We start from the raw sequence: 20,433 nt of genomic DNA, 5'->3' as shown, positions 1-20,433 counted from the left end.
AGCTTGACATGGAAGAACAATTCAAACCGTCTGAAAAGCTGAATGGTAAGACAGGAAAGAGAACAGAATGTTCCTGATGTCCAAGAGTTTCCAGAGAGCAAGGGCTGAAAGCGATTCATCAACTACCACCTGAAGTTTAATATAAAATTTTGTACTTAACAAATATTCAATCTTTTATACAAACTAAGTGTGGCTTCTTATTTTGTCTGGTTCAAGAGTCTTCTTATTTTTTTATAGAAGAGATTGACCAAAGTTGTTACCAGCTAGGACACAGGTAACAGGGTTTTGGACAACTTCACATTTATAAAGGGTAGAACATAGGAGACTGGTAAGAAGTACACTGGAGTAATAAAGTGCTCAAAAAAGAAACAAAATGGTCCAAATGGAAGACACATTTGTAATAATCACACTACTAATTCAGAACATGTTAAATTTTACTGCTTTAACATAATTAATTTTGCTGTTAATATTGAAATAAGTAAGCTATTTTCCTTAATATATGCTGTATTTAAAAATCATACCTATTTGCATATCTAAGCGTATTTAGTGTATTCTCACAAGAACCCATCCCTGGTGAGATAGTGGCAATCTGAATAAACACAAAGATTAAGGAATGCATAAAACACTTATACATCAGCCATAAACACAGTAGTTGAAAATTCACTCATCAATAGTTCAAGATTTGTTTTGGAATTAAAATCAACAGCAAACTGTGACAAAATACTGTAATTTCAGACACAAATTCAAGGTCATTCCAGTTCAAAAGAGATCAGGTAACATATAGAATGACTGCATGTAGACAGGGTTGTTCAAGAAAGAAATGGTCTTACATGCATCTACTTCAATGCGAGGAGTATTGTCAGTAAAGTGGATGAGCTTAGAGCAAGGATTGACATGTAGGATTATGATATTGCTATTAATGAGACATGATTGCAAGAGGGGCAAAATTGGCAGCTCCGTATTCTAGGGTTCCATTATTTCAGATGGGATAGAGGGCAAAGGAAGAAAGGAGGTGGTGTAGCATTGCTAGAAAGGGAAAAATGTCACAGCTGTGCATAGACAGGACAGCACTGAGGATTTGTCTACAGAGGCCATATGGGTGGAGCTGAGGAACAGGAAAGGCATGAGCATGCTAATAGGGCTGTATTACAAACCACCCAATAATCTGAGAGAATTGGAGCAGCAAATCTGTAGGGAGATCACAGACTGGTGTAAGAAACAAAGTTGTGATAGGTGATTTTAACTTTTTGCACACAAACTGGGACTCTCGTATGTTAATATGGTCTGGTCCTTGAGTTGAGGTTCTAATTGGAGAAAGGCCAATTTTGAGGCAATGAGGAAAGATCTTGGAAGAGTCGATTGGTAAAAAGTTATTTTCTGGCAAGGATGCATCCAGAAGGTAGAAGGCCTTCAAGGGTGAAATTTTGAGAATACAGAGATTGCATGTTCGTACCAGGAATAAGGGCAAAGTTAACAGACATAGGGAACCTTGGTTTTCAAGGGATATTGGAAAGCTGGTTAAGAAAAGGTGGGGGCTATATGTGGACAGAAAACAAGGAGGAAATGAGCTACATGCAGAGTATAGAAAATGTAAGAGAATGCTTAAGAAAGGAATTAGGAAGACGCAAAGAAGACATGAAGATGCTTTGGCAGATAATTTGAAGGAAAATCCAAAGGGTATATTAAAAGGACAGTAAGGGACAAAATTGGATTCCTAGAAACAATGTGTGGATCCTCACAAAATGGGAGAGATCTTAAACAATTATTTTGGATTGGTATTTACACAGGAAACTGGCATAGTGAATAAGGATGGAATGGAAACAAATTGTAGAATTTTTTTGTAAGTAATTTTTAAGGCCTTTGACAAGGTCCCACATGAGAGGTTGGTTCAAAAGGTTAGGGCACTAGATATACATAGAGAGGTGGCAAACTGGATTCAAAATAGGCTTGGTGGAAGAAAACAGTGGTGGTGGATGGTTGATTCTCAGACTGGAGGTCTGTGTTGTGTGGTGTGCCTCAGGCATCTGTGTTGGAACTATTATTTGTTATCTATATGACAGAGGTGCACCAAAGAAAAGGTACAAGGACTGCCTAAAGAAATCTCTTGGTGCCTGCCACATTGTCCACCGCCAGTGGGCTGATATCGCCTCAAACCGTGCATCTTGGCGCCTCACAGTTTGGCGGGCAGCAACCTCCTTTGAAGAAGACCGCAGAGCCCACCTCACTGACAAAAGGCAAAGGAGGAAAAACCCAACACCCAACCCCAACCAACCAATTTTCCCTTGCAACCGCTGCAATCGTGTCTGCCTGTCCCGCATCGGACTTGTCAGCCGTAAACGAGCCTGCAGCTGACGTGGACTTTTTACCCCCTCCATAAATCTTCGTCCGCGAAGCCAAGCCAAAGAAAGAAGATATAAATGACCTGGATGATAACATGGTGAATTGAATCACCAAGTTTGCTGATGACACAAAGATGGGAGGTGTCATGGACTGTGAGGAAGATTTTCAGAGCTTGCAGAGGGATCTCGACCAGCTAGAAAATTGGGGCAGTAAATGGCTGATGGAATTTAATGCAGACAAGAGTGAGGTGTTGCACTTTGGAAGAGTGAATCACGGTAGGACATAAACAGTAAAAATGGTAGGCCATTGAGGAGTGTGGAGGAGCAAAGACATCTGGGAATTCCAATGCATTGTTCCCTGAAGGTGATGTTGTATGCATACAGAATTGTAAAGAAAGCTTTTGGCATCTTAGCCTTTATAAATCAAAGTACTGTATAGAAGTTGGAATGTTATGTTGAAGTTATTCAAGTCATTGGTGAGGCCAGACTTACAATATTGTGTGCAGTTCTGGTTGCCAAGCAGCAGGAAAGATATCAATAAGGGTGCAGAGAAGATTTATGAAAATGTTCCCAGTTTTTCAGGAGTTGAGTTACCAGGAAAGATTAAACCTGTTAGGTCTATACTCTTTGGAATGAAGAAGAATGAGAAGAGATTTGATAGAGGTTTAAGATTGAGGGGTATAGACCAAGTAGATGTGAGTCGGATGTTTCCACTTAGATTGGGGAAGATAAATACAAGAGGTCATAGCTTTAGGCTGAAAGGGGAAAGGAGTAAGGGGAACATTGGGGTAAAGTTTTTCCACTCAGAGTGGTAGGTGTGTGGAATGAGCTGCCATCTCCTGTAGTGAATGCAGATTCAATATTGAGTTTTAAAAGTAAATTGGATAAATAGATGGACTGGAGGGTTATGGAATGAGAGAGCATGTCAGTGGGACAGACCAGAAGAGTCAAATGGCCTGTTTTACTGTGCTGTAACGTTCCATTGCTAAATTCAGTGTGGCTCAACTATAACAATGTGGAGAATGCCAAATTTAAAAAGGTTGTACAGGTGCACGATCCTTTATCCAGAACACTTGGGGAACCCTCCCCTGGCCGCCAGTACCCACTTGCTGGATCTTGGAGCTTTCCAGATTTTAGATGTCCGGATAAAGAATCATGTACCTGTATCAGAATTAAGATTTTCTGAGTTAATGTTTCTGAAAACATGGAAAATAAACGTGGCATCAAATGGCATTAGAGTTGTTTTGCCCAGCCTTCAGTCTAATTTCTCACTTAGGCACAATGATCAACTGATTCTAACAATGGAGAGTTAACAGCTCTCTTCAATCCTATCCCAAAGTATCACTGAAAAACAAATAAATCTTCAGATAATGGGGTGTAAAACAAAATCAAAAATCTGAAAGAACTGTCAATCCTGCAACATTGTTGAAAGGGAAACTAGCTAACGTTTCAGGTCATAGACTTTAAGAACTGCCTGAGCCTTCAGTGAATGGAAGGAAACTGATTTACTCTTAAGTAGTTTACTGGATCAAACCATTTCCTCAGCAGACAACAGGTAGACAAAAACGTGACTCACCATGCAAGTTCTGGAGTTCTCTCCAATAAAAGAATCTCTGAGTACTTGAGTAAGTTTACTAGCTCTAAAAGGAGTATGAGGTTTGTTTCGACCCAAGGCTCGGATACATTCCTATAATTACAGAAAATGAAGTTTTAACAAAAGATGCAAAAACAGCACAAATTCTTGACAACCATTTCATGGTGCTTGCACATGTTGGCCACTGGAGATGTTTATTCTTAATAGCATCCACTTAACTGACCTATTGTGAACACACATAGCACCTTGTCAGGAAGGTGCATCAGCGACTGCACTTTCTAAAAAGACTGAAACAGGCAAGACTACCAGCCATCATTAGGTCAACCTTCTACAGGAGCTCCATCAAAAGCATCCTGGTTGGCTGCATTACAGTGTGGTACAGTTGCTGCAGAGAAATGGATCAGAGGCCAATCTACAGGACCATAAGAGCAGCAGAGAGGATCACTGAATCTTCCTTCAACTACCCTCCCCTCCCCCCCATCACTGAATCTACTTGATCTACTGAGATAATTTTCTGAAAAGGGAATGCAAAATCATTGAGGACCCCTTCCACACAGCATCTTTCAACTGCTCAATTTGGGAAAGAGATACAGTAGAATCAGAGCCAGCACCACCAGGCTGAGGAATTGGCTTCTTTCCATGGGCAGTGAGAATGTTGAACTACCAAAGGAACTGCTCACACTAACCAACCAAGACTTTCATAATCATGACACAATATTTATTAATTTGTTTGTAGATGAATACTTGTCCTGCATACTTATCTGTATGTGTTGTCTGGTTGTGTCTGTATGTTTGGCACAGAGAACTGGAGAACACTGTTTCATTGGGTTGTACTTTTGCAATCAGATGACAATAAACTTGACTTCAGTGTTGAGAGTGATTATGGAGATGTTCTTATTCATCTTCACTAATTACGGTCTGATAGAAAGTCTCGGAATCAGTTGTAGAAGGGGTATGTTCAGACATATATCCCAAAGTTTGGGAATGAGTTTATTAGGGACTAAGACTACAGATTTAACTTCAATACTATGAAAGTGGAGCTGAGGAAAAGATCAGGTTATACTATGATTTTACTAAACCAAGTAAACTTTACAGACCATATGGCCTGCTAATATTCATATTTCTCAGACACTTGCATGATGGACTGATCAGGAAAGTAAGGGATTCAAGGGCTAAATTTTTTTTTAAAAGTTAGGTTACAAATTTATTGTATGCAAGAAAGCAAGAGAATAATGACTGGAAGGCTATAATTGGTGCAGTTCAACAGAACTGAGTGCCAGGAACTTGCTTTTCACTATATATTGTGTTATCCTATAGATTGGTATCCTGGTGAAATCAACAAATCTTTCAAAAATTGGAAGCTCAACACATTGCTTAAAGTTATTAAAGACTTTTTTCTTGTAGAATGAGGAAACAGTAGGTTTTTTAATAACAATCCAGTACTTCCATTGTACCATGACTGAGACCAAAATTGTTTCATTTCCAGATTAACTGAATTAATTAAATTTAAATTCTCCAGCCGATAAATTTGATTTGAATAAATCAATTATTCAGATCTCTGGCTGATGATTATTCAATAGCCAATTATTTAATGATCATACCTAGTTGCCCTTGAGATGGTGCTGGTGAGCTACCTCCTGAAACCACTGCAGACCTTCTGGTGACAGTTCACAATGCTTCCAGGAGTTCCAGGATTTAGAACTGGAAATAATGCAATAGATTTCCACATCTGGATGGCAAGGGGGGAGAGAACTTGTGGGGAGTGATACTTGCATGTGCCTTCCACTCGTCCATTGTAATTGCTGAGGTTGCCTCATATCTGCCTCTAAACTACCTGTTTTAGTTGCTATATTCATGTGGCTTAATGAGTTGAGTTTATGATCAATTATGACCTCTCTAGGATGTCAATGGAAACTCAGCATTCATTAATCCCACCAAATATCAAGGGTTGATAGTCATTCTCTCTTACTGGACAGGGTTATGGCTGAGCACGTTTGTAGCCCAAATGTAGCTTACCAGTCATCAGGCTGCTTAGTTTTCTGAATGCAGCCAGGACTGTCTCATTTGCTGAACAGTGTGAATATAATGGAACATTATGCAAATGTTAGCAAATACCCTGGGCTGGGATAACATCCTAACCCAGAATGACTGACACTGTCACCACAAAAAACTGATACTAAATTCTGTCAAAAGACCAAGGTTGTTTTGAGATCTAACGCCAAGTGGCCCTTATGTAGGCTGCAAGGTGGTTATCAATTCAACTGGTTGGGTGCAAAATATGGAAAATAAAATTCAGTCTGAAGAATAAAAGGTAATGCATTTAGGGAAGTCAAACAGGACAAGGGATTCACACAGAATAGGGAGAGAAACTAAAGTGTACAGGAAGCATGCCCACAGACCCCTGAAGGCTGCAGAACAAGCACATAAAATGTCTAAGGCATATGGAGTTCTTTTCTTTAGGTTACTTGAGAAGTAGATCGAACAGAGTAATGTTCCAGTCAATGTCGTACAAGAAGAGTGAGGTGCAGAAAATACTGAGGACATTAACCAGGCTGGAGAAATTTAGTTACACATGGGGATTGACAGAATTAGTGCTGTTTTTTTTCCCCCCTTTGGAATAAAAACAAGAGAGATCTATAAAAAGGTAAAAAATAGATGCCAATAATTCAGTAGCATGTTAAAAGACAATGTTTAGAGGGGACCTAAGGGTTTTTCATCCAAAATGTAGTTGAGTCAAAAATTCTCTGAATATATGGTGAAAGGAAAAAATTCTCATCTCCATTTAAATTAAATATCTGAAGAGCACTTGAAAACCCATAGCTTGAAAAATTTTAGACAAAGAGCTCTAAAGTGGTATTGGCTGAAATTTTGATACCCAGTACTGTTAACTTCCATAATCCAAGTCAAACAAAAAGTAGTCATTGTTTGGAAAATGGTCTTAATAATACAGAGGTTTTTGCTGTGCATTACCTTGAGTGCTAAAAGACTCTTGTTAATTTCTGCACCTTCAAGTCGTGTCTGTCGATCTGCACTAGAAGTGTCTGCTCCCCTCTCATTTCCTGCCAGGTCTATCAAAGAAAACTTTCCATGCATTTTCCCTTTTCTGCGAAGAATTATCTGAAACACTGCATGGCTTCTTGAAGAGTGAGCATTTGCAGAAGTCTGACCAGATGTTCTATAAGAATGTTAAAACAAGACTGAATTAAAGAATAATTGCAAAGCAATGACTTGCAGCATTGAAAAATTGAATAAATATTGAAAAGAGAAGAGCTTTAAAATAGCCACTATTCAAATGAATAAGAACAAAAGGTTTATAAAATTTATAAAAGGAATCTTGTATTGAGATGATCTAGATAAAGAATGGTAAACCTCCATTAATGCTACTTTTAGATTCACTGTTACTAAATACAAACCTCAGCAAGATAATTTGGAACATATTCTTCACTGACTGCAGAAAATCATTTATGGTTTTCTAATACTAATGGTCATTAATTATCAGTACATTTGTTGTTACAAAAAAATCGTTTTGAATGGTCTATAAGAGAGTTTGGAATAAATGGACAACTACTTTATAATTAATTGACAATACACATTTCTGTGATCAAATTAATTCAATTGCAATAAGGAGGAAAAATATTTAGCCCTTTGTTTATCTAAACATGCATGCAACTTTTAAAATAAATTACCTCGTTCTTTCCAGTAGTCAAAAAAACTAAAATATTTTCAGTAAAGCACTTCTAGATTTGTATTATTAAACTGGTAACTCCATATCAATATTACAGTTCTAGAGATGAGGTTACATCTTAGCACTTTATATTATCTTAATTTTCCTCAAAGCCATACAGGGATACCTTGTATGCCACAATTAATAATTTCCAAAAAAGTTCATTTTTATGTAAAAACACACTGTTCAAAGCATTATTATAATACATTCCAATCCTATAATTATTTATTATTTTACCTAGAACTTTCCACTTCTTTAGTCTTTTGTCATCGTGCGTATCTTTATAACATTGACTAGCATTTTGCAATTCTTGTCAATCTCTAATGCTACTCTATGTAGATGTTTGGTTCTACATCCATAAGGTTATTACAGAACTTATTCTATGTCTAACAACCACTTTAGTCATACAAGATGCTGTTGCCATTCAATGTTCTTTAATTTTATCTTGATTAGAGTTTGAACAGACAATTCATTCATGTCTTTGTCTCGTGCTATTTTAGCAAATGATATGCTATCTTCATTTGGCTTAATATTTTCCAGTTTCTTTTCTAATTGTTAAGAGTCCAGAGGACCCCAAAACCCAGCAGCAATAGAAGTCACCACAACAAATGATTACTTAAAAAGCTATTTTTAAATTTTCTTTAAACACAAGTTAAAGTTTGATCTGTTTTTATTACTATTAACTTAACGTAACTTACCATAAATATTCTTATATAATGCGATCCCCCCCCCAATTTTTGAGGGGAAAAAATTTACCCTGTGTATAATAAATACGGACCCCCCCCACATGTCTGAGTCGCGCTGCCGACTCCCGCTTGCCCGACTGGCCGCCCGAGTCGCGCTGCCGACTACCGCTCGCCTGAAGAAATTTAAAAATATTTTTTACCCGTATATAATGTGACCACCCCCCATTTTTGAGGGGAAAAAAGGGGAAAAATTGTTTTGCATTATACACGAATATTTACAGTACTCCACTTCTAATTCTAAGTGCATGTGTATGTAATGTGCATATGCTCAGGAAAGTTCTTTGATTCACAGTCCAAACTCACTTTTCACTCCTCCAAGTTCACTGGTATTAGGAAATTCTATACTGTGCACAGAATTTAACATTTATGAAGGTTCACCAGACTCTGGTGTTAAAATGGTTACCGCTTGGGGAGGTTCTTGATGGTTTCAGAGAGAGGTTTGTTGCTTGTTGGACACACATAAACTTGTCTCCTCTGATCAGCCACTTCAGTGTCTTGCCAAAGAACCATGCTCCATCATGAGTTTTCCAAATGTTAACTTCTTCTTCCAGGTCTCCACAGAGTTCCTCTTGTTTTCCTTATTTCAGGAGAAACACTCTAGCCAACCATTTCCTCTTATAAGGACTACAAGAGTTTTTCAACAGGCTGAACTCACAACCTGCCTTCAAAAAGGAGTTTGAACAAGTGGCCAGCTCCAAAAGCCACTGCAGAACTGAGTTATCCTTCACTCTTAGAGAAAGCTTGTTGGACTTTTTCTCTTTCTCTGCTTGCAAAACCACATGATCTTCAAGGCTCCATTCTCAATCTTTGAAAGATCTTATCAACTTCTTGAGCACAGGCTCTTCCATTTTCACCTGCTTTTGAAATTCTTTAGCAAAGCAGTTTGATTGTTTTTTGCAAAATCACTGGTGCCTGAGTGTCCAGCTTGAGCAAAGCTCTTTCATTTTAAATGAGATCTCTTTTTGTGAAGTATTGATGTCTATTTGTGAAGTGATCTACTCCTAAACCCCCCACAATCTCTAAGACATATTTGTATAATGTATGATAATAACCATTTACGTTTATTACACGCATCACCTTCACAGTATTTCCTTCTTCTGCTCATTGTTTGGAAGGGTGCACTTCTATACAACATTATTAAAATATTACAGAGCAGCCACAGCCTTCCTGCTCAGAGTCTAAAGTGATATGAAAACGAGTTACGTATTAACAAAGATCAATGATGCAGCTGAACAGTGAGCATTTTTTCTGGCATGTTGAATTATTGTGCCACTGTTGGTAATGCAATATTAATAAAATTTAACAATTTTGGTTATTACTATATTAAAACTTGTGCAGTTCAAAACCATGTCATACATTGTATGTATATTGTATATTTGTGTATATATATTATATAAAATGTGTATGTACAGTATGTTTTGAAACATTTTACTTCTAAGAAAAAGTTCAGTTTTTAAAATATTAAAAATAATGCATCGAAGGGAACTCACCTGCAACTGTTACCAGCTTCAATTAGTTTCAAAACATCTTCTGTGCATTTAACATCTCGTTCTGAGAGCCCCACCACTTGAACTTGCTGCTTCCCGTCCTCCAGCACTCTTAGCTTAGCTTTTCGGTTAAGCAAATCAAATACCTGGATGATACAAATCACCAGATCAATGTTATTAACAGGAATAGCTGAAATTGAACATAATTAGCTAAAATATTTCAAATCTAAACATTATTGCATATGAAACACAACTGATATATGGTGGTTCATTTTTGGGCAATAATCTTCTGGTAACAAAAGTTATTTACATTATAGGGATAATCAAATTTGTATACAGACAAGTTTCATTGATTGAAGGGTCTGACAAAAGAGCTACAAGCCAATAACATGAAAATAAATCACAGGGGTACCAAATGATTTGAGATGTTTTAGCACCAGTAGCATAAATCTTTTCATACCATTCTATTCATGCATGTACAATAGGACATTCACATATATTTGACCTCCAGCTATACAAAATTTGATTGCTTAAAAACACAATTTATTCTTAATATTTTTTCATGAACATATTTTCACACTGGTTTACATTTTTGAATTAATTATAACCATTGTCTAATGAAATTTTTAATTTTGGTGCTGTCTGATTAAAAATAAAATGCAATGTTTATTTAATACAATTACAGGTAGAGTAGCCCTTATCCAAAGATCTGAAAACCATAAGAATCCAAAAACAAAAACAAAATTAGTGTCACAAGTGGAGAAAAATTCAACGCCTGTCTTGCCCATGTGGGACTCTGACACTGCTAGTTTAATTACAAAAACAGTAATAACTTATTTTTATCAGTCTCGAGAAAGGGGTAGCAAAACACCATGAAAAACCACTGTGGACTCTCAAATTCCAATTCACTAACTTTCTGGCTCTCTCAAAATAAAACGCACATTTTTATTTTGTGCAAGTATATTGAAAGATTACTAATAAACTACTGAGATACACAAGAGTGTACCATAGGCTTTAGCAATGAATTGTGTAAGTATATATTTAAATTCACCATCCATAACTTGCTCACTGCAAAATATGGTGCTGTAAATGGAGTAAGATGTAATCAAGCTATTGTTTTAAACAGTATGATAAGGTCATCTTTGCACAACCTAAAATATCATCAAATCTTGAATAATTAGCATTATATTTATTATTAAGCATTGTAAATACAGTACTAATATCTTTCCTTTCTACCTTGCTCAATTTCTTCTAGGTTTCCACAAAGATCTATTTTTTCCCTTCATTACTTCTTTCATATGCACACCTTGATAACATCAAGCACAATGTGATTCAGGTTCCAAACACTGATGATAGTCAATTTACCACTTGTTGACATTCAAACATTGAAACAGCACTTGAATGACATCCAGTGTTAAATGAAATTTATTTTTCACTTTCTCTTTGATGCTCACCTATCATCTCTGTTCTCCTCTGTTAAGATCAATTGCAGTTACCTGCCTGGCCAATGTCCTGATTGACTCTTTTCAACAGTACCATCATGTTCAAGGCTGAACTTAACTTCAACTTTCATATGTTCCAGCACAAAGATAGCTCACTTCTGCTTCTGCAGTTATTTTTTCCTCTCCAAATTTATCAACATTAGTTTCTATTACTGGTTTCCTATTTTATACAACATGATACAACTTGTTTCTTACAGCAAGCTCAGTCATTGTTAAATTATATTTGTTTCTGTACCACAAACACTTCAGATTTAAAAATCTTAATGCCCTTCATGATTGTTCCCATTCTAGATTTTCAGCTCAGACTCCATTTTTCAAAAGGCTCCTCTGATTTTTGTTCCATCACCGACACCAAAACCGTTAGTTCCCCAAGTCCAATTTGGAAGAATTTGTTCTTCTTTCTAAACTATCCCCATTTATTTCTTAAAATCTTTCTTTCAACTAATTCATACCAATCCTTTCTTAGGTTGCTATTTGTTTACTACATGCTTATTTTTACCACGGAATGGTACTGAATGCTTGAAGAATCCGTGGAATTTTTTTAAAAAATGACAGCTATTCTATACAAGATTGCTATTATTTTCGGAGGGGGGGGGTTGTACATGATAGATGCTGTCTGGATATTTTCCATCAAAATGGAGTCTAGAATTAGGCATCTAAGGAAGAATTTCCTCTCCAAGAGAAATATACAGAGTAAATCTTTAAATTTCCTATCCAGAGACCCACGGAAGCTCAATCATAAAGAGTATTCAAATATGAAATAAATAGAAATTTGAATTACAGGAGTATGAGGATTAACAGGAAATTAGAGCTGAGCTCAAGGATTCTGCAAGATCTTATGGCATAGCAAAACAGACTTGAGTTGTTTAGTCTACTTCTACTATTTTTCAATTATATATGTCTTTCCAGTTCCTGCACCCATATAGCCCTGCTATCCCCTCCATCTTTTCTCCACCTATCATCCCCTGCCTTTGCCACCCCCCCCCAACTCTTTTGTTCAGACACTTGCCGGCATTTTCTTATACTTTGATGAAGGGCTCAAGCCCGGTTATGAAATGTTGGTTCTGTATCTCTACCTTTGCTACATAAAGGATACTGTTTGACCTGCTGAGCTTCTCCAGCATTTTGTGTTCTTTTTTTAACCTTGGTGTCTACTGAATTTTGTGATTTAGCCAGGTCTTGAAACAAACAAATAAAAAATCTTTTAATAGATAATTACCATGTATAACACAAAGTCCTGAAACAAAGTTGAAAAATGTTTTATTACCTTGCCACTGTAAATTTCAAAAAACGTTGCAAACACTTGGAGTTCAATTTTTCTGTAATTTGGCTTCTTTAGCATTAGAAAAACATCCCGTGCTGCAAAATTGAAATAAATGGTTCAATTCAAAAGAAAAAGGAAAACACAAAATAATATTTAAGCAATAGTACGTCCAAAGAACACTGCTTAAAAAAAATTTGTGGTAAAATATTTACCTGCCAGTGCATAAATTCCTTTGGAACAATCCTGATTTTTTCCTGTGAAGTCACCACCCATTGTCTAAATATCAAATCAGAAAAATTGGGTGAAGAAATTTAAATACTAAAGTTGTATTTGTGAAATGGAACTTGTGTTAAATTGCAGTATTTCTATTTGAATTGGGTAGCTGTCACAAATGCAAGTGGAAATAATATATAATAATTCTATTATTACCAGACATTGTTTGAACTCAAAGTTCTTTTGCCACTTTCCTACTATTTAACATAATGCAATGTTAAAGATTTTGTAGTCCCTTACCTGATATGCTCCATAGTCATTTGAGTTATTTTTTTTGTTCTGTGTTCTTGACTAAATTCAACACCATCATACAAGCAAAATTTATGACCAAACTAAGGGATCATCCCTCTGAACCAGAACATCCATGGCTTCCTCATCAGTAGACCCAATCAGTGTGGATTGGTCATATCACCTCCTCCTCGCTGACCAAGACCCCGAAGGCTGCATGCTTAATCCCCCACATAAATATTGGTACACTCATGACTGTGTAGCCAAGTTCAGCTCCAATGCAATCTATAAATTTGTAAATGACGCCACCATTTTGGACGAATAACTGGAAATTGAGTTAGAACACGGGATAAAAATTGAGAATCTGGTTGAGGGGTGCCAGAACAACAACCTTGCTCTCAACATCACCAGGACGAAGGAGCTTATTGTTAATTTTAGGGAGGAGAGGCCAAGGGACCATATGTTTCTGCATTAATGGGATGGAGGTAGCGAGGGTTAGAATCTTCAAGTTCCTGGGAGTCCATATATCAAAGGAACTTTCCTTGAACTAGCAAATGTCTATGCCTTAAAGATGTATGAGATTTGGCATGAATACTTTGTCAAACTTCTTCAAGTTTACTGTAGTCACTAGTTGCATCACAGCCTGGTTTGGGAATTCAAGTGCCCAGGAACACAGAAGGCTGCAGAAAATAGCAAACATAGCCAAGTCCATCAAAGACCCTGACCTCCCATCCAATGAAGACATCAACAGTGATGAAGTGTTTTGAAAGCCTGGTGGTGAAACTTAACAGCTCTTGTCTGAGTAGTGACATGGATCCAGTTCATCTATCTACACAAAGCCCTGGAACATATGGTCAGCAAAGAAGCATACATCAGAATGCTTTTTATCAACTACAGTTCGGCATTAAACACCATCATCCTCTTAAAACTGATGAGCAAACTCCAAGACCTGGGAGTTAACACCCTGCTGTGTAATTGGATCATAGATTTCCTCACCTACAGACAACAATCAGTGAAGATTGGTAAGAACAACTCCTCCACAATTTTCATCAGTACCAGAGCATCACAGGAGTGTTCTTAGCCCCCTGCTCTACTCATTACACATCTATGACTGTATGGCTCAATAAGACGACAACATCTACAAATTCGCTGACAATAGCACGGTAGTGGATTGGATAAAGGAAGGGGATGAGTCAGCATACAGGATGGAGATTGAAAACTTGGCTGAATGGTGCACCCACAATAAACTTGCACTCAATCTCAGCAAATCCAAGGAGCTGATTGTTGACTTCAGGAAAGGAAAGCCAGGGATATACAATCCAGTGATCATTTGGGGATCAGAGGTTGAGAGGGTGACCAAATTTAGGTTAAGTTTGAAGAGACTTAACGTCCTTTTATAAACTATTTTCGTATGAATTGATCTGTATTTGGCCTTCACCTTGCAAACTGTTTTGGACTCGCGTTGGTTTTTATTTTATTGGTAAGGACCAATAATTTTAGGGAGCTGCCCAGCCTTTATTTCTTTTTTCAAATTTTTCTTTTTTGATGTGGTTTTTTTTTGTTCATTTTGGTAGGTTAGATAGGGTTTTAAATTTAAAAAAATCTCTTTTTTTGAATATTCCAAATTGAGGAGAAAGGGATTACATTGTTCATTATGTTATAATGTTATATGTTGTATTACATATTGCAATATATTGATGTTTCTGTTTTTACTATTCAATTCTGTATTCTATTCTCCTCATTTATTGTTTGCTATATGTCTAATAAAAAAAAAAGAGGAAAATGTGCTGACCGGGTGCATCATGGCCTGGTTTGGGGACACCAATATCTCTGAGTGGCAAGCCCTGCAAAAGGTAGTGAACACAGCCCAGTATATCACAGGCAAAACTCTCCCCACCATTGAAAACATCAACACAGAAAGCTGCTGTCTGAGAACAGCAGCAATCATTAAGGGTCCACACCATCTCGGACATGCTCTTTTTAATCACTGCTGCCATCCATTATTTATTACAGAATATTTACTTTCTGTATTTGCACTATTTCTTTACAATTCTTCCTTTTGTATACATATTTTTATCTTCATGAGTACAGTTTAGTACCAATAATTAGAAATTCTGCCTGTCCATGGGAAAATGAATCTTGTATGTGATGTCATGTATGTACTTTGACAATAAATTAGAACTTTGACTTTGGATTATAGGTAAGTACTATGAATAAAAGATGTAAAATTATGCCCAAAATAATTTTTAAATCAGGAAATATTAATTAATTATTATATTATACACTCACCTCAATCTTTATCATCAATCAATATGGGACTGAACCAGTTGCAGGTCACCTAATGGAAAGGTGTTGCTCCAAGAATAACCCTACCCTGACCAATAGTGTGACCCTATGTGAGAGCTGAAGACTGAAAGTGCTAAATAGATTATCTATGTCAACTTCCTTCCAAGATGTCCACCATCGCAGATGGCAGTCCAATTAAATACCATATATTTTGGCGAATAAGTTGAGACATAAAATCCAAAACAAATCTCAAAAAATAGGTGTCGACTTATACGCCGGATATACTTTTGAGACATTAAATTCGCCTCAAAATCCAATCCGTGTTGATATGGCATTTCAGAAGACCCTTGAAAAACCCAAATGAGACAGATTTTTGTTGACACAATTAATGCTCTTCAAAATTGCTATCATTGTCTGAAAACAACACATTCAGAATCCTTCAAGATCACTCTTGCTATTATTGTCTGAAGCAAAGATGGCAACAAGCAGTTCCATACTCTCACTGTTTAAACAATCATCTTATCTGTATGTGATGAGGCGGTTTCAGCTTCATCGTCAGTGTCCCACAATAAATCATCTTCCGTGCCATCAATTGCACAAGAGATACCACACTTTTTAAACGATTTTATCACAGTCTCTACTTTAACTTTGTCCCTTGCCTTGAGCATGAAGATACACAGCACATCAAGTGATGCAGCACGCATTGCCCCGCCTTTTGTAAATGACTTTTCTGCACTCGACATCCATGTATTCCATTCTTCACACACATGGTCTTTGAATAGCTTGTTTAAGTAAACATCGAAAGGTTGCAATATAGACGTCAAACCATCCAGGATAACTGCTATTTAAGTATTATGTATGCTAATCTACTTTTAGTGTTCTCAGTTAAGTGGCTACGAAACAAATCCCAGACCAGCAAACTCCGTTCTTTGCGTAAACCGCCTGGCCTGGCCCGCAATGTCTATACATAGTTGTACTCCATTTTCATCCATCCATCCTTTTTCATGAAAATGTACAAAAATACCTGCAGGAATTTCATTTTCGTTTACTTCTGTGTTTGAAGATTAACATGGGTCTTAACTTTATCCTGTCGACCATGCACGATAACACCACGGTAAACCTGGTCCTTTCATGGCCTTTACTTCTGGTTTGCACGGTTTTAACACCTTTCCATTCCACTGTTCTATTGCCTATCATGTCAAAATTCATGGGGGTTTCGTCCATGTTTCCAATATTTGACAATGCAAACTGGTGTTTCTGCCGGTTCCGTATAATAAACTGTTGAAAACTTACACTTTATGATCAAGATCTTTTGGTAGTTTCTGTGCAATTTTTGTTTTTTGGGGTAATACCAGGGTTTTCCTGTTTGTGAAATGATTGCACCAGCCTAATGTAGCCTCAAAATCATCACTGAGGTCTGGGTGCGACTTGGCCCACTGAAGTGCAAATGTTCTTATTTTATTTCTGGTGACTATGTAGCAATCTTGCTTCTGTTCATGTACCCATTCTGCAACGTGATTTTCCAACTCTGACTAACGAGTGATTCCTTTTCTCAAAGAACGTTGCCTTTTTGGTATGTTTCTTAAAGACTCTTCTTTCTTCTTCCAATCTCTTACCAACTTCTCATGCACATCCAATTTTCTTGCAGCAGTGCAGTTGGTGATTTCCTTGGCCATTTCTATCACTTTCAACTTAAAGCTCGCTTCATATTTTCGTCGCATGCTACATTGTTTCAATGGACCCTCCATGATAGCAATCACCTCCAGTCTACGTCTAGCAGATCAATTTGTGGAATCTATGGGGGCCGATGTACATCCCAGTCAATGTGGCACCTCAGGCAGCCAGAAAATTGGGGTTGACTTATACGCTGGATATACCATAAACATCATAACAGACAATAATCCAACTGTAGTAGTAAAGACCTGTGCTCCAGAATCAACAGTGCCTCAATCCAATGCCCCTACAACATTAGCAATACAGGTATATACTGCTTAACATCCATGATCCGTTTTGTGAAATTGGGCATTATGCAATGTGGACATTGTGCGAACACCATATTATACAGATAGCAAAGCTATATGGGATACTGTAGTACACCTTTAAACTATTTATTTGTAAGTAGGGATCGGTGTGTGGACCGATACAGGGCTGTGGGGAGAGAGATCATGGGACATGTGGGGAGAGAGTGGGGCAGTGGGATTAGTTGGGACTGATACAGGGCTGTGGGGAGAGAGTGGGCAGTTGGATCAGTTTGGGTTTACAGTATACAATTTCCTATAGCCATAGTATATGCGGTCAGACATTACCCAAATGGACTGCTAATATGGAAAAATCCTGCTCAAAAATGCAAAACAAATCCAATCCACATATTTATTATTCAATCAGTCTATTTGCAATCATCTACACAGTGATGGAACAGTACTATTGAAACAACACTTGCTCATTAATGCTCAGTTAGGATTTTGCCAAGACCACTCAGCACTAGACCCTAATCTCTGCCTTGGTCCACACACGAATCAAAGGGCAGGAATTCTTGAGGTGAGATGAGGTAAACGTAAGTTTGACTGCACTTGATATTAAAAGGCACAGTAGTAAAACAGAATTTAATGGATATCAACAAAAAATAACTCCAATAGTTGGAGTCACACTTTGTACATTGGAAGATTGTTTTGAATGGTGGAGATCAATCATCCCAGCCCCAGGATATCATGCTGGAATTCCAGGAGTTATTCAGACTAGACCCCGCCATCTTCAACTGCACTATCAATGACCTTCCTTAAATCATAATATCAAAAGTGGGACACCAGCTAATTATTGCTTAGTGTTCAATTCTATCTGCAGCACCTCAGCAATGAAGTCGTGCATATCTGCATGCAGCAAGACCTAGATAACGTTCAGAAAGAGGCTGATAAGTGGTAGGGTTCACTCACGCAATGAAAGTACCAGCCTATAAGCATGTTCAATAAGACAAATTTCTAACCAGTTGCCTGACATTCAACAGTATTATCAAAACTAAGCCCCACCATCAGTATCCTGGATGTCACCACTGACTAAAACTTCAAAGTGGATCACAAATCTGTGGCTACAAGAGCAGGTCAGTGGCTAGGTACCCTGTTGTGATCAATTCACCTTTTGATACCTAAAAGCATTTTCACAAACTACAAGTGATGTTTTATTGTACACCTGCTTATATGAGTGCAGATTCAACAACTCTCAAGAATTTTGGCACCATCCATGGCAAAACAACCTCCTGAGATGGCAGCACATAATTCATTAGTTCACATTGACTTCTACAACATCTATAAAATGTATTTCAGTTATTCAGCTCGACTACTCCAGCAGCACCACTAAACTTGTGACCTCTGCCACTCAAAAAAGCAGCAGGCATATGGGAGAACATCACCACCCAGAGGTTCTCCTTCAGGTCACCTCTTCATAATCTAGAAACATATTGTTGTCCCCTCAATCTAAAAAGTAGAATTCCTTTACCAGAAGAACTGCAGTAGTTCAGGAGGACGGCACACTTTCTCAAGGGTAAGTAGGGATTGACAAATTCTGGCCTTGCCAGTGAGTGGGTGGATCTTGACAAACGAAGAAATTTTAAAAATACCCACTTCCAGATTAAAAAAAATACCATTACTTGTAATATTTGTAAGAATCCATTACTTCTAGAATGGCCAAGAAAAATAATTTTATATTCAATGTGCAAATAAAATATAGCTAAGTTGCTCTGAAATTCAATTAGATTTTAATCCAACTATAATGATTTCAATCAGATATTTCAAAACTCAAATGTGAGAATATAGAGTACTTACATGTGTTTTTCCACTTCCAGTCTGTCCATATGCAAAGCAAGTTGCCATTCCTCTATCAAATATTGTTTCTACTAAAGGTCTAGCTGTAAATCTAAACACCAAATTATTAAAGTTAAGAGCTATCATCAACATTTATATGGTGGCATTAAGCAACAGAACTTCCCAAACACATCAAAGGAACTTTCCTCACAAAATACTCAATAATTATCTAATTAAGGTGTTGGTCACAAGAAGAGGTTAAGGATAGGATTCCAAAAGTTATAGTTGATGAAAAACTAGTGGAGCAAGGTATCACAATCGAAAGATAATTGCTGCAAGCAATTAATAAAAGTATTCTCAATAGTTTCATAATATACATTTTTTAGCGATCATATATTTTAAAATGTTTCATAATCATTTAGTAATCGTGGTGACAGCATATAGCGAACTGAAAACAGGAAGAGTATTTTAAAAGAACAAAAAGCTGATTGTTGACTTCAGGAAGGGAAAAACCAGAGGTGTATGATCCATTGGGGGCCAGAGGATGAGAGGATGAGCAAATTAAGGTTCTTGAGAGTAACCATCTTGGAGGCTCTTTCCTGGACCTAACACACTAATGGCATCATGAAGAAAGCAAGTCAGCACCTCTAGTTCCTCAGGAATTTGGAGGCGTTTGGTATGATACCAGAAACCCTGGCAAATTTCTACAGATGGTGCATCTTTTATGCATGTGCCAGTCTAAGAGTCTGTTAAATGCCTCTATTGTTCTAGCCTCCACCTTTACACTTGGTAATGCATTCTAGGCACTTACAATTCTGCATACCATATAACCATTTACGGAGCAGAAACAGGCCATGTTGGCCTTTCGAGTCCACACCGGTTCACTGATTTTGTGTACCCTCTTCAGGCATTGGTCCCGGTAGATCTTCATTCAATAACGATGGGCAAATTCAATGCAGGTGGAATCAGACGTAGAAATGTTTGTAAAACGTGCAGTTCAATACCTCTGGGCACATTCAATACAGGGTCAACTAGTCCGAGAAATGTTTGTGAAACGCATCTTGATTGATTTTATCTATCAGTATCCAACCACCAGATGTCAAACTAACATGTCTGCAGTTCATCCAAAGGGTATAAAAGAAACTATTATATATATAAAACTGTAGTTTCCCCAACTGAATTCTATATTCTTAAAA

General features: G+C 37.4%; 1 protein-coding gene across 5 annotated transcripts in view; it reads right to left on the bottom strand.

Moving 5' to 3' along the window:
* Window positions 1-20,433, bottom strand: part of kif2a (kinesin family member 2a) — a 142,560-nt gene that overhangs the window by 25,354 nt on the left and 96,773 nt on the right. For 4 of the 5 annotated variants that reach the window (XM_069924484.1, XM_069924479.1, XM_069924482.1 and 1 more), the window contains 7 exons: window positions 19,259-19,349; window positions 12,869-12,932; window positions 12,660-12,751; window positions 9,894-10,036; window positions 6,904-7,108; window positions 3,916-4,026; window positions 522-589 (listed from right to left, as the gene is read on the bottom strand). In XM_069924484.1, the coding sequence (XP_069780585.1) occupies window positions 522-589; window positions 3,916-4,026; window positions 6,904-7,108; window positions 9,894-10,036; window positions 12,660-12,751; window positions 12,869-12,932; window positions 19,259-19,349 (774 nt within the window). The remainder of the gene's footprint in view (window positions 1-521; window positions 590-3,915; window positions 4,027-6,903; window positions 7,109-9,893; window positions 10,037-12,659; window positions 12,752-12,868; window positions 12,933-19,258; window positions 19,350-20,433) is intronic. The other variant, XM_069924481.1, reaches the window with a different exon arrangement.

Source organism: Narcine bancroftii, chromosome 3 (assembly GCF_036971445.1).
Source record: "Narcine bancroftii isolate sNarBan1 chromosome 3, sNarBan1.hap1, whole genome shotgun sequence".
NCBI classification, from domain to species: domain Eukaryota; kingdom Metazoa; phylum Chordata; class Chondrichthyes; order Torpediniformes; family Narcinidae; genus Narcine; species Narcine bancroftii.
The sequence above is the reverse complement of the archived record's forward strand: the minus strand, read 5'-3'. Positions and strand labels throughout refer to the sequence as shown.